Source organism: Dreissena polymorpha, chromosome 10 (genome assembly GCF_020536995.1).
Source record: "Dreissena polymorpha isolate Duluth1 chromosome 10, UMN_Dpol_1.0, whole genome shotgun sequence".
NCBI classification, from domain to species: domain Eukaryota; kingdom Metazoa; phylum Mollusca; class Bivalvia; order Myida; family Dreissenidae; genus Dreissena; species Dreissena polymorpha.
In genome coordinates this window covers 69,086,621-69,106,746 of record NC_068364.1, presented here as the reverse complement: position 1 = coordinate 69,106,746, position 20,126 = coordinate 69,086,621, and the positions used below count along the sequence as shown (strand labels likewise).

At 36.8% G+C, this 20,126-nt stretch overlaps 1 protein-coding gene across 1 annotated transcript in view; it reads left to right on the top strand.

Annotated features, from left to right (window-relative positions):
- LOC127849214 (dipeptidyl peptidase 4-like) overlaps positions 1–20,126 on the top strand; it is a 32,668-nt gene that overhangs the window by 9,219 nt on the left and 3,323 nt on the right. Inside the window, exons 5-24 of the mRNA XM_052381934.1 lie at positions 743–840; positions 4,347–4,421; positions 5,057–5,109; positions 5,568–5,643; positions 6,838–6,967; positions 8,815–8,975; positions 10,036–10,130; positions 10,263–10,275; positions 10,582–10,620; positions 10,922–11,041; positions 11,995–12,089; positions 12,628–12,678; positions 13,202–13,386; positions 13,960–14,058; positions 15,560–15,635; positions 16,798–16,992; positions 17,332–17,383; positions 17,805–17,904; positions 19,174–19,246; positions 19,855–19,928. Coding sequence (XP_052237894.1) covers positions 743–840; positions 4,347–4,421; positions 5,057–5,109; positions 5,568–5,643; positions 6,838–6,967; positions 8,815–8,975; positions 10,036–10,130; positions 10,263–10,275; positions 10,582–10,620; positions 10,922–11,041; positions 11,995–12,089; positions 12,628–12,678; positions 13,202–13,386; positions 13,960–14,058; positions 15,560–15,635; positions 16,798–16,992; positions 17,332–17,383; positions 17,805–17,904; positions 19,174–19,208 — 1,748 coding nt within the window. The 3' untranslated portion in view covers positions 19,209–19,246; positions 19,855–19,928. The remainder of the gene's footprint in view (positions 1–742; positions 841–4,346; positions 4,422–5,056; positions 5,110–5,567; positions 5,644–6,837; positions 6,968–8,814; positions 8,976–10,035; positions 10,131–10,262; positions 10,276–10,581; positions 10,621–10,921; positions 11,042–11,994; positions 12,090–12,627; positions 12,679–13,201; positions 13,387–13,959; positions 14,059–15,559; positions 15,636–16,797; positions 16,993–17,331; positions 17,384–17,804; positions 17,905–19,173; positions 19,247–19,854; positions 19,929–20,126) is intronic.

The following is a 20,126-nucleotide window of genomic DNA, read 5'->3' as shown; positions in this document are numbered from 1 at the left end:
CCGTAGTTACTTAAAATATATGATTACCGTGACATGAATGTTCTTAATCTGTTCCGTATCCAACAATGGTTCATTAAAATCGCGGCGGTCAGTTTACCAACACACTATTCCGGGGTCAGCTGGCTTAATAGTAAGTACTAAGTGAACATAATTATGCCAGTAACTGAATATTGCCATATTTGTAATCAGAGGGATGGTGAGAATTGAATAAAGGATTGAATGACCATAACCAACGCAATTAATGCGACCGGGACGTGAATCGCAACCGCGATCCTCGTGTTTGTATTCCATCGCTCTAAAAAAATTAGCAAGAATGCCCGATTTAATAAAGGTGGCTAAACATGCTCACGACGTGCTGAGAGCGTCGCGTACACGCGAATAAATCAGATAGCTGGACATCGGTGTGATGGTTTGATTTGTTAGATAGAAAAACATTAACTTTCTCACTACTATGTCTATCGGCGTTTTCAATAAATTGACTTTATTTGGTCGTCGTTAGGACGCCGATCCGTTGTGACGCGAATATAATTGGTTTTATTTGCCTAACAGGCTTAGCATAAAGAGTCTTGAGTTTTCAAGCTTCTCTCGAATTTCTTTAAAATGAAGACTTGCATGAGTATGATGTGCATGAGTGATTATTGGTTATCCATGTGTTGAAACTATGGGTTTGGTCTAGTCCGCCCGCTTGTCTGTTCCGTACTATTGTAATCTATGAGCTAATTATGTGTACATGATTTCCAAGATTCCGACGCCATTTACTACAGAAATGAAGACGGCGCCGTAATACGTTACAATTGCTCAACAAACACTTCTGCAGCAATCATGGACAACTCGACGTTTGTAAGTAAACAAATGATTTGCAACATGGCAGTGCTTGATTATATTCACAAGTACGCAATTAATCATGTCTGCAAGTTAAGAGATGAGAGAACACAATTGCACAGTTTCGGCTGTTTTTTCTTCGAACGTCTACACTGGGGGCTGACGAGGTCAAAGCGTAGTCCGTTTCGCTACGACGTCGAGTATATGTTTTACTACGAAAACATTGTTTAAAAACACATGACATCGAGAACGGATTAGTCGAACATTGTGTTTAAAACATGTAAGATTATGATTTTGTAATAACAAAACTCTGAATTTAAGCACAATGTCATTTCATAGGTCTGTTACATCAAATTATAATCCAAGATGTGTCTGGTTTATGCGGTTAAACATGAAATATACCGCTGATTTATCAAACCGAAGTCAAGTTTCACTTTAAAAAATGCAATTAAGGTTTACAACTGTGTTTAATTGACACAATTGTACAATTTCCATATTGATATATGTATTGTTAAGCCACTGGTGTGTTTAGAAATTTGTAGGGTGACCCAGTTATCAGAAATAAAGGCTAAATATTATTATAAGGCATGATCATGTCTCTGACAGTATACGTATATGCCTCGCTACGACAACGCTTTAGCGTGCATGCGTTTCTCACAGAAGACGTATTGGTTATCTCTCAAAGGCAAAATAAAGAGAAAAAAAATTAATACAGAGTCATGGAGTGGCTGGATATTTCCTTTGAGACAGAGGTAGTAACAACGGCACAACATGATCCGAAGCGCACAGTCGACATGGTAATGCACATTATTATGATATGATTACATTCACGACTAGGCCAAAGGAAACGATTAAAATCGAAAATCCATATATAAGATGACAGTTGAGAGTCGAGAACCTAATGTCGACGGTCTCAATAAAAATGACGCATCTTCACCTTTTGACAATCCCTTATACGTTCATTTTGATAGAGACCGACGATAGGTTTTCAGCATACGGTACTCTATCAAATGACATTCGATTCTCGAATATCCCCAACTCGCTTATCTCGAAACTCTGCTTATGTCAAAGTAAATCCCATGTCCCAACTTCGATCATTATTTATCTCATACGGATTTTGATTTTTACATTGTATATATCAAAGCGATTTTCTTGAAAATCGGTTATCGTCAACTAATTTTGAGGTGAATTTCATGTTCGTATACATGATTGTACCTGTAAAATCCACACCTGTAACAGCCGTAAGGTGTGGAAAGTAGGACCCCAATGGCACAAATCCGCAATTGCATAATCAATATATTGTAGTAAAGGTGTGGCAGTGGGTTTCTGTCACAGGTTATTGTTAACTGCGTACATGACGGCCGGTAAATTTACCTCGTGTTACAATGCGGTTAAGGCCCAGTCTCACTATGATGCCGGCGGAGCCCCAGTGCGTGATCAGGCATCTACCGGGATGAACCGGGGCCCTACCGGGATGAACCGGTGCTCCACCGGGATGAACCGTGGACGACCGGGGCTCCACCGGGAAAGTATTAAAATGGTTAATACCTCCGGGATGAACCGGGAGTCACGGGTAGGACCGGCAACGACATGCGTGGCACCTGGAACAACCGGGACTGTACCGGGAACAACCGGGACGGCACTTTAGCTCCACCGGGGCCCAAACACACCCCGGCAGAGCTACGGCAACGCCCCGGTGGAGCCCCGGTGAATGCCGGCAGAGTCCCTTTATAGCTACATTACATAAGTAAACCGGTGCTCTGACGGTACCGTCCCGGTTGTTCCCGGTGCAGTCTCGGTTGTTTCCAGTGCCAAGCCGGTTATTGCCGGTCCTTCCCGGTAACTCCTGGTTCATCCCGGAGGTATTAAACATTTGAATACTTTCCCGGTGGAGCCCCGGTTGTCCCCGGTTAATCCGGGGCGTTGCCGCAGCTCTGCCGGGGTCTGATGCCGGTATAACCCCGGTGAGTGCCGGCGTAGTGACGGTTTACCTGGGCTCTGCCGGGACTCTGCAGGCTTTCACCAGGTTCAACCTTTTCGTTTGGATGTTCATGCGCACAGTGAAGCACGGCATCTTTTGCACTGGGAAATGGCTGTCTGCAGTAACTGCAAACTGCATGTGATATGTCCTGAAATGGATACAGAAACTTCATTGAGCAACCTATACATTATATTTGTACTTCGTTGCGCAACCAATACGTACTCTGTGCGAAACCTTTACATAAAGCGACTTGTAATTTCCTTCGAAACAAAGCATTTGAATAATTAAAAAATTTGTTCGTAACCTGTTTTGTACTTTAAAATGTGTAATGTACACTGAATCAAAGTAAAATGTAGTTTTATTTAATTTAAGTTACCGTTATTGGCTATTTTAACAGAATAACCACCTTATGCATTGCTTCAAATCAAAATAATTCGATTTTAAATCAAAATAAACTTAAAGGTTGCAACTACGCGCATTTGTTATTAGTTTGTTATTGAAAATAAGTACCTACCATTACTGGATGTTCCGTTCTCTAATCCATAAACACCAGAAAATATGAAACTCGCCTGATAAAGTAGTGTATTTACACCATGTTTTCGTAGTAAAACATATACCCGACGTCGTAGCGAAACGGACTACGCTTTGACCTCGTCAGCCCCCAGTGGTCTACCAAGACAGCACTGCTCTATTCTATTGAAATGCAATAAATACTACTTAGTTATCCGAACGGAAGTAAGGTGTGCGTCTTTTCAGATTATACTAGTGTGTACAACTACGCCTGCAACTACATAAACACTAACACACTCGAAATATGAACAATATCGTCGGTGAATTGTTATACAATCGCTTTGATAATGGCTGAGTAGCATATAGTAATATAGAAGATATGTGTTGGATTCGATAGAATATCGATTTAATTTCAGGAGTGATCATATAACATAATATTTTCACGAGTGGCGCAGCCACGAGTGGAAATATATATTTTTTATGATCAGGAGTGAATTAAAATCGATATTCCATCGAATCCAACAAATTTTCTTTTTATTTTATGCTTATTTCACCTTTAATTTACATTGTAAAAGAGTTTAACTGGATTTATGACGTTATTTTGTGGAATGACGTCATTTCACAGTAAAACAGTGAATAATATCGATCTTTTTCACTGTTATTTTTCGTTATTTAAAAGAGTGAAATACCAGTTTTATTTCACTGATATTTCTCTATAAACTAACGGAAAGCATTAAATAAAATCCCTTTCCGTATGTTCATGTATTTTAATGTGTGGGTGTGTTTGTGGCTGTGGATGCATAATGAGACGTCGGACTGTATGTTTAATTCATAATATTTTGAGAGTAAATGTTTGTGTCTGGTCCATGACTTCGGTGTTCACGATAGGATCGTTAAAAGAACACAAACAATTGTTTCATAGCCTCATATATATATAATATTTTTACAACTGCCGTTGGTATATTTGGATTATAAAAACAACATGTCAATTTGATTCAATCGTGAATGTTGTGTGTGTTGTTGTTATTTTCAGAAAGAACTTGATACCTCCACGTATATGATATCTCCGGATGAAAACTTTGCGCTGCTTGCGTATGATGTTCAAGCGGTAAGATTACTCGGTCCGGTCACTTGCTTATGTGAGCCACATTCTCGGTCAACGGACTAAATGCGCCTGGGTAAAGTGGTGGCACCCCATATTAGCCTGTGCACTTTGCGCAGGCCAATACGGGACGGAACTGTCCGGTGTTATTGATATTTTTACTTAAAGGAAGTCTATTCTAAACGAAAACCCATCAAGAGGAAAATTGTGGTTAAAAATAAGCCTGTTCACACTGCAAATACTAATCTGTGACATCCCTTTACGCACATGCATTGAGCCTAGTTTTACAAGTAGATACTTGAAGATAATATTTAGGCTTTGGCGCGAAACATTTGTAATTCATTATAAACAATGGTTTGACCATTATACATATTATACAGTTCTATAATACACATCATCTCTGGATTGTATTATATAAAAATATGTTATACAATATATATGATAATATTTTTGTAATTATTATTATTTTAATAAGCTAACAATTAACAGTCGTATTCCATATGTGCATTTAAAGCGTCGTCAGTGGTTACAAGTACATTGTTAACAAAGCAAAAACGCACTACAGTTTTACACAATTTGGCCACGGAACTAAAAATGAATTTATCTGTCGAATTATCAAATAATTTCCGTTCATTTCTCAGATTTACAGACACTCGACGCAGGCAAAATATAAAGTCGTTAACCTTCAGAATAGGTAAGATAGTGATTATTTATAGGTCAAGTTGATTGTATTTCCCCGTATATGTGTTAAGACAGTTCATAGTTCATCTGTAAGTACAGATATTTACCAACTGATTATTTCATATTTCATAAGATCTTTAAGATAAAATATAGTATGCAATGCCAGCACATACCTTAATAATTATATAATACCTACAACGGGATTCGAACTCACGCCTACACAAATGTCCTTTGTAAATGAGAATTTTGGTACAGTTTCTTTATTGATTGTGCGCATGCGTAATAGGGCAGTTCCTTTAAATGGCTTTTTTTTAAATAACTCCCGATTTTCCGCGCCCAATAGTTTCCCTTGTATCTTCAAACGGTTCGGTTCATCACAGAAACTCCAGTTACTGCGTGTTCTTACTCTTTTATGTTTTAAATAATATTATCAACACGTTTTGAATAACATCAGCGTACGCACCATTTCAGAAATGAGAGCTCACTTCAGGGTCCAAACGGCACTGAGTTCCAGTACGTGTCTTGGTCACCCACATATGACGGTTTGGTAAGCATTCCATCTGCACGTGTGCATATGTGTCTTGCATTTTATCGAGCACTCTGGGATACCCTAGTATCTGCAAGCAATCGAACGACGTCGGACCTCGGGCATTCCCGATACAATTTGCTGTGGTCCTGTATAATTCTCGATACTGTCGGTTCTGTTGTCCTACAAACAATATATTAAACTTTGTTTTTGATAAAAAAATATAACACAACAAGGAATATATTAAAAAAACGAGCTTGCTATATTTGCTGGTGACATAACAAACTTCAAGTGAGATAATACTAATAACTGCAACGTTGTAATGATACCATTAAACTCTATAAAATATGTTCCATTGTTTAATTAAAAAAGAACAAGGTCCGGTAAAGTCACGTGAGGTCCGGTAAATTTAAAAAGTGATCGGACTTCATGTCCTGAAAAATAGTTTGTCTTTCGCATGTGTTGCTATCGCCTGTACTCACCAACCCATTATTAGACTTAAAAAAGGATAGAATAAGTTCCACGAAAAATACTGCAGATTTGTTAAATGCGTTATGGGATATGCGATTATTTGGTTCGGCTAAGTGTAAAACCAGCAAATTATTCACACATTTCGCACACCTTTTTTCCACACATCTTAAAAATATAGTGCTTTGTAAAATGTTGTACATACATGTATATGTTATCAAATCGCTTGTACATACATTTTTTAACCAAACGTACGGGTAAAAGAAATGCTAAATATACTTAAGTTTATTAAGTAAAATAATGTTGTTGTTTTTATTTTCGTCGAGGTACTTCTCTGTCGAAATGGCGACAATATTGTCAGAAGTCTTCATTTCGTTTAATTGGAAACCAAAATTTAGTGAAACAATTATATTTCGCTGATACCTTTTCGTTATTTCACTATCTGAAATTATATGAGCCTTGTTCTCAGAATACTGTGCTTTATGCATGTGCGTAATGTGTCATCCCTGATTAGCCTGTGCAGTCCGCACAGGCTAATCAGGGACGACACTTTCCACCTTAACGTGAATTTCGGTAAGGAGGGACTTCCTTGAAACAAAAAATACCATTTAAGCGGAAAGTGTCGTCCCTGATTAGCCTGTGCGGACTGCACAGGCTAATCTGGGAAGACACTTTACGCACATGCATTAAGCCCAGTTTTCTCAGAACGCGGCTCATACAATAAAATCACGCCGCCTTGTGTTGCAGGTATTCGTACAGAACAATGACGTCTACTACCGTCGGAGCATGAACCTTCAGGACGTGGACGCGTTCCGGGTCACTGACACAGGGGTCATGGACCAGATTTTCAACGGTGTCCCTGACTGGGTCTATGAAGGTGAAGGGTCTGTGTTAAGAGATGTCATTTGGCATCAGATGTTGCGACGTGCCATATATGGGCTTATTTATCAAAGAACCATTTGTCAAATGCGTGCCGGATTGAATCTATGAAGGCAAAGTTCTTATGTGAAGAGATGTATTTTGCATAAGATGTTGCGATATTTATCAGATAGCGTCAATTTATCATAGACACGTACGTCAACGGTGTGCCTGACTGAGTTTATATTCAGGGACCTTTTCACAGATTTTGGCATGTATTGAAGTGTGTCATTAAATGCTGTATATTGATAAATGAAAACATTGGATCTAAAAAGCTCCAGTATAAAATCGAGAATAAAATATAAAAAAAGAAACAACGTAACAACGTAACCTCAACAGGCTCGAACCAATGACCCCTCGAGTCATGGAGTAAAAGTCTCCCATCAGACCACTCGGCCATCCGTGCTCATGCAATGAGGGATGTATTGTATACTTTATATAAGCCATCCTCGTAGTATCACAAAATATAACGACAACAACAGAAATCTCAAAATTATTCAATCGTTTCGCGTTGCAACGCTTTATAATTTTCAGGTTTTTAAATCGTCAAAAGATGCATATAATGGCTATTTGTGAGCATGGTAAATGTTCGATATTACTATTTCCTCCTAAATATCATAACTAAAATAAAAATTTGCGAATCTGAAACAACTTTTTTAATGTTGTCAATTCACCAAAACCTGAAAAGGCGCATGCGAAGTAAATATCGGTTTGAACACGATATTCCATCTCAAACGCGTAGAAGGAATGCGAGCATTTATCATAATACCTAACCTAGATTTATTCGAGTTGCATTTACTCTTCATTATTCTACATGTTCAACAGGCGTATCTTTTTATTATTAATGTACTTAAACAATGAGCCAGTTTATTTGCATAAGAAATAGGGATCTAGTTCATAATTCATTATTCATTAATCAATTTTATAAATAAAATTACAGTCGGTTTGGTATTGATTTTTTTATAAGATTTGCATGTATTATGTATATCTTGAAGAACTTGTATCATGTTTGTTTAGCTTTTATAACGAATGTGAAATGTTCATATTTTTTAACCGAATAAGGAATAAGAAATAATGTGGAATTTTTAGAATTCCATACTGCTTAATTGCCGCTGTAAAATCATAAGCGTTTTAAATGCAATTTGATTTTGCTTAGACAGAATCAGGTTTTATAAACAAAGATTTGCTGCCTGCACCAGGATATGTGTGCCACACGAAACGAACGTGTATCTCGCAGTACTATTGCTAATGTCTCAATAAATGTATAAACCTCGCTCCGAGAAAACTGAACTAAATGCATGTTCGTAAAATATCGTCCCAGGTTAGCCTGTGTGGATTGCACAGGGGCAATACTTTCCGATTAAAACTAGATTTTTGATAACAATAGACTTCTTTCAAACAACCAAATTGCATAAAAACACAAAATTGTCGCCCTGATTAGCCTGTTCTGACTGCACATGTTAATCTATGACGACACCCTACGCTCATGTATTAAGCCCGGTTTTCCCAGAGCGCGGCCCTTATATCAAACGAGTCGTGTTCTGAGAAAACTGGGCATAATTCATGTGCGTAAAGTGTCGTCCCAGATTAGCCTGTGCAAACCAGGGACGACACTTTCCGCTTTTATGACATTTTTCGTTTCAATGAAGTCTCTTCTTAGCAAAAATCCAATTTAGGCCGGAAAGTATCGTCCCTGATTAGCTTATGCGGACTGCAAAGGCGATTCTGGGACGACACTTTGCGCACATGCATTATGCCAAGTTTTCTTAGAACGCGACTCAAATAGAAGCTGTATACTATCTACAGAGGAGATCCTCTCTGAAGACCACGCCCTCTGGTGGTCGCCCACTGGCAGCTACTTCCTGTTTGCCTCGTTCAACGACACGCTGGTCAGGAACTATCACCTCACCTACTACGGGTCCATGACAGACCAATATGTGACGGACAAGAAACTCCTTTATCCCAAGGTGGGAACGTTCTTCAATAAATTCTTGCTCTTTACTGACATAAGTCTGTTCATAAAAACACACATTGCTGTAAGGTATGGATTGAGAAACATTCCACAATACAACCGTACAACTGTAAATAATACATTCTATACAATACACGAACCAGAAAACATCGAAATGCATTCAACTAATTCGGGTCAGTGATTTATTTTTTATTTTTTAAATTTGTAATCAACATCGGTTATAAACATTGAAAAATTCAATGGTGTGTTAAGTCTTTTAACGAATGTTGATCATAGTCGTTTAACTTTTTATACTCATACTATATATGTTTAAAAGTATTCAGAAACATCTCCCTTTTATTCAAATACCATCATTATGTCGTGTTTGTGTGTAATGTTTTATTGCTCTTGTTTTATTGGCTCATGCAGTTGTTGATTCGAAATATTTCGTGAACTTAATATCAGTTTTGATTTAAGACTCAAAAATAATTATGGGTGAAAATTCCTCATCATGATTGCCAACTGTAAAATGCTTCCCTTTCGTTTGATTTATTAATGTTGATAAAGTATGGATAAGTCCGAAATATTTTAATAAAGTAAAAATCAAAGTTACAACTTTAAATTTTTAAATAGCTAAGTATCGTTTGTTGTTGTTATTTGAACTATAATGTACTAAAGAAAACCAAGATAAAGTTAATGCAATAAGATTGCATTATATGTAAATGCATACAATATCACGATTACATTATAATACTTATAATTTATGTATACATTTATTAAACAATGAATATTTATCAAAACCCGAATAAAATGGGTTAATTTTGTATTTCAAAGCAAGTATTACCAAATATGCTTATCAACAATGATAATAAGGAGCTTCATGTAAACAACAACTTCCGGTCCGTCCAGTGATCGGGAGCTAATGTTAACAAAACGGATAAATATATCTGACTATAGACTTATTCCTTACTTTTGATGACAATTTATATTGCCATTAAATAGCTGGTAAAGCTTTACGTCTATCTCTGAAAGCAGCGGCAGTCTAGTTAAGTAATAGTTCGCACTATTGTTTGTAGGCGGGTACAACCAACCCTGTGTTCTCTCTGCATGTATTCCACACGCATTCGAACAAAACGATCAACATAGAACCGCCAGAGGCCTTAAAAAATATGTAAGTATGTGAAATGGCTGATGTTTCTGTTAAGGTGAACTCTTGATTCTGTAACGCGTAATATGTTTTATCTTAATTGATTTATCCGTGCTTAACCAATAAAAAACTGTTTAAATAAGCTCAATTGTTCAGTCCTGTGTTCATGGTAATGTACTTGTTCAAATACTCTACGGTATTTTGTTTTCGCGTACGTTTATCTGTTCAATATTATGAAGATTTTGATAATCGATGAAAGCTCTAACAATATCAGAACTAAAGGTCACAGTTTGAAAGTATCGAATACAAAATAAGTGCACATTAACTTGACACTTTTACAATAACTTAGACGGGCATACAATTTCGCAAAATGACGTTTATTATGATTGCATATTGTTTCGAAAGCCGCTTTAATTTATTTTGTTAGTAGGGTCTGATGTTAAACTTGTTCATTTTTTCGTTCTGGCTTTTTCAGAACTACCGATATCTAGCCACTTCCGGATGGTGCGAAACCGTAAGTTGTCCGGACAGGCTTTACAAAAATTATGTGACTTTCTTTAATCAAGCTACATTTATACCGAAAATCATCGATTAAGATGCTCTACCGGTATTGTATATTTGATGGTTTCATATTATTTTACATTCACTCTTTTACAAATTACAGCAAGCAAAATAGTGTGCTACCAATTATCCGCAAATGCAAAGAGTTTCACTAAATATTGCACAAATACGAAGCTTTTAACGTGTAATACTTTTAAATCTGGCATATTTTAGAACTGACGACAATAGTAACAATTAATTTGATAACGTTTCAGCCGTCTGCGATCGTATTCAAAGAAGACGGCAGCGGGTACTTCACGGTGCTGCCAATGCGGGAGGGCGAGGCTGGTTATTTCCGGCACGTGGCCCTGGTTGACGCCGGAAACAGTGTAAATGTAAGCAGCGAATAGTTTTACGACTTTACTGAACACTTACACAAAAACAAATAATACAAAAAGACCAATGCAACTGTATGTTGTTGATTTTGAATAGCTGAAATTTAATGCACATGCACACTGATTTTTTTCTCAGTAAAGTAAGACCCTGTCAATGCATTATGTCGATTGCTACTCATAGTTATAACTTATTTGATTATTTTTAAGTATATGCCAGAAAGTTTGCATGCAATGTTTTATAAGAAGGCGAAATTTGTTAAAAGGTCATAATCGTGCCTAGTTTTGTAGCTAATGTTAATGCTAGTGTTTGATTTAAATTTCATTTTCCTGCGATGTTGTGTGTCGGTAGGTCACATGCAGATTAGGGGGGGGGGGGGGGGGGGGGGGGGCGCTAGTGGTGGAAGTGTTACCTACAAGAAAGGTTTCCTTTGTTTACTTGAGTTTGGATGAGGGTATAATGCTGTAATGTTTGTGTATGAACCTTGAATGCAAACCTTTCTTCAAAAAATGTGTAAATAGTTCGAAATCTAGTTTGTTCGCTTGGTCGAATTTCTTGTAATAATGTCTTAATTTTAGTTTTCAGTTTAATTATCCAATGCAACTGTTTACGTATAGAAAACTTCAAACATTTTTGTAGGCCATAATATAGGGTGAATTACCGAAATTACTATTAATGCAAATGACGTTCAGCGTGTTTGGACAGCTCTTCTTCTTTTTCGCTTTTATATTGTAGTGGTTCTTTTTTTTCGATGTGTGTTGTATTTATATTTCAAAATAATATCGCATGTCGGTGTAAGTGTATGTGAAGAAGTCTTCATGCATACATGACAACAAAGCATGTATTTTAAGCTATATATTTCAGGTTAATATGAAGTCAGTTTTAAGTGCGATTTTCTGTCTTTTTTTATTTTCTTACAGAAACAACTTACTGTGTCGTCTTTTTGTATTTCAAGATAAAAAGCGATAACCTGGGAAAGAGGACATTTATAACTTCCGGTCAATATGACGTCATCGAAATAGAGAAATATGACCCCAAAACTGCCTTAATGTAGGTATAAAAAACGTTAAAGCATTTTAGTGTGTTCCAAACTGGAATATTAAATATTATATTAACTTTATCAAAAGGAAAATGTATGCAAGCCAGGAATCACTGATCATTTTATACAATAAATTAAATCTACGTGTTTTTATGACTGGGTCCTAGCTGGAATGGTCGATGTAAAGCTTTGAGGATATAAAACAGAGATCATGGGAAGAAATAATTGAGACGCATTTTCTGTAATTGTAACTGTTATATTCTAAAATGGTGGTGAAGTTGTATATCCGTGATTACGTCACAATCAGTTGCTATATCATACTTTATTAAGACAGGGAACCATCACTGGTAACGCTTTGTTTATATGTCTGTGGTTGTGCTGGTTCTAAGAATAATGTATCTTTTCAGATAACTCGGTAAAAATTATGTTATTTTCCTTATTCAAAAACAATATTGGCAGCTTTGCTGTGTATTTCGTTTTTGAGTTAAATATGTCCGAGTTTAATGAATAAAATGGCATGGGGCAATGTTTATACAATTTATTTTTCAGATATTATCTCGCATATAGGGCTGGCGATCCTACATCGAGGCACGTCTACAAGTAAGAATGACAGACATTGATGTATAAAAAATAAATTGATATTAATGATATTTATTTATCATAGACATGTTTTTTAATTAAAAACCACACAAATAATTGAAAGCTCAAAAGGGAAATCAATTGTTGCCGTTATCAAATCAATAATACAGAAATGATGGTAAAGCTGTTCGACGTTGTATATGCTATGTACTAGTATACTATTCATTCTGCAATAGTGCCCCCTCCCTGCTTAAACCCACATTTACACTGACTATAAAACAATCATGTAACAGCAAAATTAATTCGAATTTCGTGTCGCCTAAAAAAACTCAAATCGTTGATATCCGAAAGCCATTGTAATTATTGCGTTTTCGATCAATTATTTATAGAGGTACATACAACTCTCCAAGATTAGGCTGAAAGCGCGAACTGCATGTTATATGGCTCTTATGTAAAACGTATGTTGACGAGCTATATAAGTGTCTTAACATGGAATAAACATGCTAGCATTGAGAAGACTCAACCTTGCGCGCGTTTTTCTTAGGACGTCCACTCGTGAAGGAGACGTGAATTTCTTGAAGCCCACGTGCGTCTCGTGCACGGACCCGGACACGTGCGACTGGGTCTCCGCGAGCTTCTCAACCAAGCCGGATGGCGAGTTTTATATGCTCACGTGCCTCGGACCTAGCGTTCCTACCTACATTATGCGATCGACGGCGACGCAATCCGGTAATATATCGTTCAGTTTGACGTTTTGATATAAGTACTCGAATAAGTAATTACATTCCGAGAGAACTATTGCGAAATATTGCATAGCAAATATTGATTTTACCGACTGAATGGAATAGAACCCATGTACTTCTATACTACTAGTCGTAATGGCGGGAATGCTGATTATGTTGATGATATTGATGACGTAGAACTGCAAGTCGGTATTAAATATGACGATCAGGATACATATGATGATGACACAATAAAAATGACGATAATAATAATATTGAGTCAGAAGAACACCATGCTGGAGCAGGAGGAAGAGAATGAGGAGGAGAATTACGATGATGATGATGATGATGATGATGATGAGGAGGAGGAGGAGGAGGAGGAGGAGGAGGAGGAGGAGGAGGAGGAGGAGGAGGAGGAGGAGGAGGAGGATGAGGAGGATGAGGATTATGGTGATGATGATGATGATAATGATGATGATGATGATGATGATGATGATGATGATGATGATGATGATGATGATGATGATGATGATGATGATGATGATCCCTGTTGTTATTGCTCATATTTCTGCCGTTGCAGTTATATCATTCGAGGACAACAAGGAGGCAGCTGATAAGTTGTCCACGTTGGCTCTTCCAAGAACCAAGTTCCTGCGCATTCCCCTGGATGATACCAACTGTATGCCACACATAAATTATTATATAATATAATCAAACGAATTTCATCTCTGAAAACGACTTCGCGTAAGGAGCTTGTTTTCCTCAGTCGCGGCGAGTATTAAGTGCCGGTATTACATGTACTTTACTCAGAGAATACCTCGTAATAACTGCGTTTCCCATTTTTTTCTACATATTGCTTCCCCCTTGGTGCAAAAGGTACTATGTGACATTGCAATTAGAATGCAGATGGTACCTGTTTGCACCAATGGGGCGACTTATGAGCTTAATATTGTCTTAACAACAAAAATGATACACATACATTAAAAATCACGACACTAACTACCGGTAGCTATTGTTTCTTAAAATCACGAGCTAGTGTTATTTCGCTGAACTCTTCATCTAATTAGTATTCTCTTGTTCCGACAAATATAGTCTTTACCAGGTAAGTATTCAATAAATATGTTTTATTTAACGGGTATTGAAAACGTGAACCATTTGTCTGTGCGTTACAGTTTTTCCTTACAATTTTAAAATAAGGCTGAGGTTATTGCGATTATACACGTCTGATGATGTGATAACATACAGTAAGTGTACATGCAAACCGTTCCCTGATGATATGATAACATAAAGCAAGTGTACATGCAAACCGTTCCCTGATGATGTGATAACATAAAGCAAGTGTACATGCAAACCGTTCCCTGATGATGTGATAACATAAAGCAAGTGTACATGCAAACCGTTCCCTGATGATGTGATAACATAAAGCAAGTGTACATGCAAACCGTTCCCTGATGATGTGATAACATAAAGCAAGTGTACATGCAAACCGTTCCCTGATGATGTGGTAACATAAAGCAAGTGTACATGCAAACCGTTCCTTTGTTACAATGTCCATGAGTATCTGGCAATATATGCCTTAGCTAAGTTGCAATGAAATTACTGAGATCGAGGTAAGCTAGCAACAGCCATCATGTTATTACTCTTTTGGCATTCATCAGAGGGGGTCATTACGTGACAAACAAGATGACGACGTCCATGTCGAGACATATAATTATTTATCGACAGTTTAATACCCTTTATTACTTTTTTTAAACGCTACTCACTTTCCAGGCATATCATCAGGAATGTGATTAAAGTTTATTTTGTATGATTATTCATTCTTTATCTTGACTTTACTTGCTGCGAATTTCCTTACCGGCAGCTGTAATTGTGTGAACCGCTAAAATGTTTCGCTGCGAGTTAACACAAGATATAGAGCGAATATAAAAACGATATAAATGCTATCACTTTTTTGCCTACATGGCTGACGAGTGAGCCGCATTTTAACAATTAACAGAAGTAATAAAGGGTATAATACGGCGAACAATTGTCGATTCGGCATGTACGTCGCCATCTTGTTTGTCACGTGAATATCCCTTCTAATGCATGCTTGCTTCAAATAGATTGAACAGAATATTCCAGAGATACTAGTAGTCGATGTCTCATGATTGAAATTTCAAACCATTTTCTACTTATTGCAGCAATGTGGGCGAAGCTGCTATTGCCAGAACCTCTCAAAGAAGACGAGGTGATACACTACAACATGCTCACTAGTGTGTAAGTGAACGAACGTACATAATATTTGGCCGTGCTCTGTGAAAAGGGGGTTTAATGTATGTGCGTAAAGTGTCGTTCCAGTTAAGCATGTGCATGCCGCACAGGCTTATCAGGCACGACACTTTCCGCCTAAACTTGATTTGTGCTATGAAGAAACGTTCATATACGGAAAATATCATAAATTAAAGCGGACAGTGTCGTCACTGAACAGCTTGTGCGGACTGCATATGCTAATATGTGACGACACTTTACGCGCATGCATTAAACTCCTTTTTCAAATAGCGCTGCCCATATATAGGTGCATATTTTGTCCGATATCGTATTGTGATTCCTCTGAAGAGAATAGTATTCATATTCCAATAATACTTGGGCAGCGTGTTTTGTGTTCATTATCATCTTGCTGATTCGAAAATTAAGGACCTTGTGCAAAACGCTTTTTTGGGAGGCACATTTGCATCATGGGGTTATGGTAATGAATTGCATAAAAACTACAAATATAGTTGCGCATATGCTTTACGAGAGCAACCAAAATACTATGCTGTTGTTAATATTATGAAATACTAGTAAATAATTAAATGGTGCGCTGTGTATTTGCTAAAATGTTTAGAAGTGCTGTTTCTGTTAAACTTATTTAACAAATACTGAATAAGCACGCTTCAGAGTGGCAAAACGTTGTTTATTGGCCTTTAAGAAAAAAAGTTATTTCTTTTCACGCTCTGACAAATTTTTGTTTGAAATTATATCTTTGTTTTACAGCACTACAGCATATGCTGTCGGATTCTTGATATCCGTTTACATTACCTGATTGATTTAAAATTCTAACCAATTGATTTGTATGTTAAAATATCTGTTATCAGCGCGTATCGGGAAACGAATCATTTATCCTCTATCTTGGAAAACTGCATGGGCGTTAAAGTGTCATCCCAAATACATGTATACGCGCGCATTCCTCACACTGCTATCAAAGTGGAAACTTTCCGCTTTAACTGGACTTTTGTTTATAAAAGACATCCTTTAAACGAAAAATGCCATACAAGCGGAAAGTGTCGTACTTGAGTGGCTTTTGCGGAGTGCAAATGTTAATGCTAGACGACCGTTTGCGAAAATGAATTAAACCCCGTTTTCCCAGAATACGGTTTATATACATTGATTTTCATTATAGATATGGGGGCCCCGACTCTCAGAAAGTATCCAAAGCCTTCTCCCTAGGTTGGGAAGATTACCTGGCCAGCTCACACAACATTGTGATTGGCTACGCCGACCCACGTGGCTCGAGTGGGCGGGGCGACGCCTGGAGACATGCTGACTACCGCCATCTTGGAACCACCGAAGTGGACGATTCTATAGTTGCGGGAAGGTAAAGATTCTATGGTGTATCTGATAATGTCTTTTCTCGGATGATCTTTCAAAAAGCAAGAATATCAAAGCCAATAATAACTTGAAGTAGAAGATATTTGGACCGATAAAAACACCCTTTGATATGTTTTGTGTACAACACAATATCAAACACAAATAAAACAAAATCATACAACGAACATCTTGTTTTAAGATGACATAAACGCAAGTTGTAAAAAAACAAGGCCTCAAATGGGTCCATTGTTCATCATCCCTTAACAGAATTGTGTCACCTTATACGACATATACTTATATACAAGATTATGAGGATTGTGTGTCAAGGCCTTAATGTATTCTTTAGGTATTTCAATAGCCTGAAGTACATTGGGGATAGGACGGCAATTTGGGGATGGGTGAGTACCGATGCAGAAATCATTTTATAAAAGAGAAATTTTTGTTTAATTTTTTATATTTTTACTTCCAAAACTATCCTTTTGACAAATGCGTTTTCGTGCACACAGATAAAGCATTGAATTTAAGTATTTATACAATGTATTTTATCAAAAGTGCTTTATGTACAATGCCTTAAATACTAGCCGCATATTGTATGTTAAGTATTCTTACGTCTAAAATTATGTAACGCATGTACACTTATTACGTTATTAACAAAAATGTCCGCAAATTTTAAATAATTCTAAGAAAAAAAATTATGCATAAATTATGCTAGAATATAATAGTATACGCAAACGCGCTATTGTTTTAAACCTTACTCGTGTAAGAACTTTAACAAATAGAAACATTGTACAGAACACTTAAATGGTAACCATGTTACAGTCTTACGGGGGATATCTGACCGCCTCTGTGCTAGGTCGCGGCTCGGAGGTGTTCGACTGCGGCATGTCGGTCGCCCCGGTCACGGCATGGACGTACTATGGTAAGCAGGGTCTGCAGTCCAATGTCCGGTTTCCATGGCAACACAATAACCTGCGACTGAGTTTTACATCTTTTTAACTTGAATCTCGTATACGTGTTATGATTCTTTAAATACATCTAGCAGAAATAAAATGGGCGTTTGTTAAGAAAACGCACTAATAATTAAGACTAGTAAATATAGTTTATAAGTAAGAAGAAAGTTCAGAGTTTACTTTATTTATTAGTCAAACAACAACGAGTTACTTTATTTATAAGTCAATTAACAACGAGTAAGTGTTCCGATGAGTAGAAAATACACCAGGATCAAATAGTATTCAAATTGTCATCTCTGCGACAACTAAGATCACTTTATCAAACGTGTCTCTGCTCAGGAATAGAGCTTTGTTTAGGGGTATGATGACACTTGATTATGTTCCTTGCCTGTTGTAAACAAGTGAATAGCATGTTTGAATACAAATTATGATCAACTATTATTTGAGTTTATAATAAATCATAAGAAGTGAATCATCAAATTTGCGACATACTTGTGTTGGTTCCAATATTTGAAAAGAAGGGAATCAACAATTTGCACACTCAGCCATTAATGTTCCGTAACGTTATTTATAGAAACGACTGTGACAATTTCGGTGCATTATTCCACAGGTGGAAGTAACTTATATAATATATAATAATATATAATATACATTTTTGGAATTAGTTTTTAGGGGCTAGTGGTTGCATATGCATGCATTATGTGACATGCCTCGTTATTTAAAAAAATAGGACGCGAGCTATCGATTAAGGAGAAAAACGAAACAATATTATTTGAAAGTCTGTCGAAGATTTATTCGGGTTGACAAACGGGCTCGAAATGTTGCTTGGTTATCGGCCGATTGTGAGTAAACGGCTGGACAGATTTCTTTGAAGTAAACTTCTGAAAGGTTGTCCAATTGCCCATAAGAGGACCAATGAATTCTTTGGATTAAAGCTATTTTAGACATCTAAAATAGCTCTGCGGTATATGGGGCTTCCAGATGAAAACTCTGAAGCTTATAATGTAATAAGCATATTTCATTATTCAATAAGTGTTTAAATATTAATGTTAAAGCTTTAGATAAAAATAGTTCGTCCAAAGTATTCGTGTTAAGATTTTTAGTAAAAATAGGCGAACTATTTTCTGAAAAGCATGTACAAAGACTTTTTCAATACGGTAACGAGGATTTGATACAGTTCGCTTTGTTTTCATTTTTTAATCTAAAAGTTAATTAACACTTTTTTATTTTCTTTACAGTATGCAAATGTTTCTCGGTATGCCGAAAACTTTAAGAAGAGCAAATTTATGCTCGTCCATGGAACGGGTGATGGTAAGTAATAACACAACAATTCACAGAGGTAGAGGTTACTTTATCTGAAGTAAAACTCAGCTCAAAACTTACTTGAACATAATATGCTATTCACTCATTTCAGCAAGTATGATTGAAGAGCACTGTTCCATTCAAAGCATTATACATGATTACGATAGAATATAATTATGTTAACACGAGATAATTACTTCAAAGTGTAACATTCCGTTAAAAAATAGAATTTGGTTAACTGTATTCAAAAGAATCACCATCAAAGCGAGTGAAATAAATGCGTCCTTTCGCGAGGGTATGTTTTCAATTTAAACTGTGCAGGTGTTTTTGTTGTTGTTGATGTTTAGCGCAGATATACCTATTACCTGCGATCAAAACAAAGAAATTATACAGTATTTGAGAGAGGTAATGTTTTGAACGTTTCTATTACAACACAATGCGCTTCATAAATACTTATTTTTGACATTTTTATCATACTTTATAAAAACACAGACTTAAAAAAAATCTGATGTGGGACAACACTATATCTTTCAGAGGAATTACGAATTTGAACATAAATCCACTTTTGAGTGATGTTTTTATTTTATTTAGACACGTGTTTTCCAATTTTATTTCAGACAATGTACATTTCCAGAACTCTGCGCATCTAGCACGAGCGTTGACAGAGGCAAATGTGTACTTCCGTTCGCAGGTATTCTTTCATTGACTTCCTTAAATAGAACGCGTCATACAAAGGAGATTAAGGGCCAATAAGTGTCATTTTACACCATATGTGGGCTTTCTACTAATCCGTTATCAAAACAGATGCCGCAAACTGTGAATGACCCTTTGAAAACCCGGTCTGATTAGCGAGTTTTTTTGTACATGAAAATTCTTTCAACTTTTTATA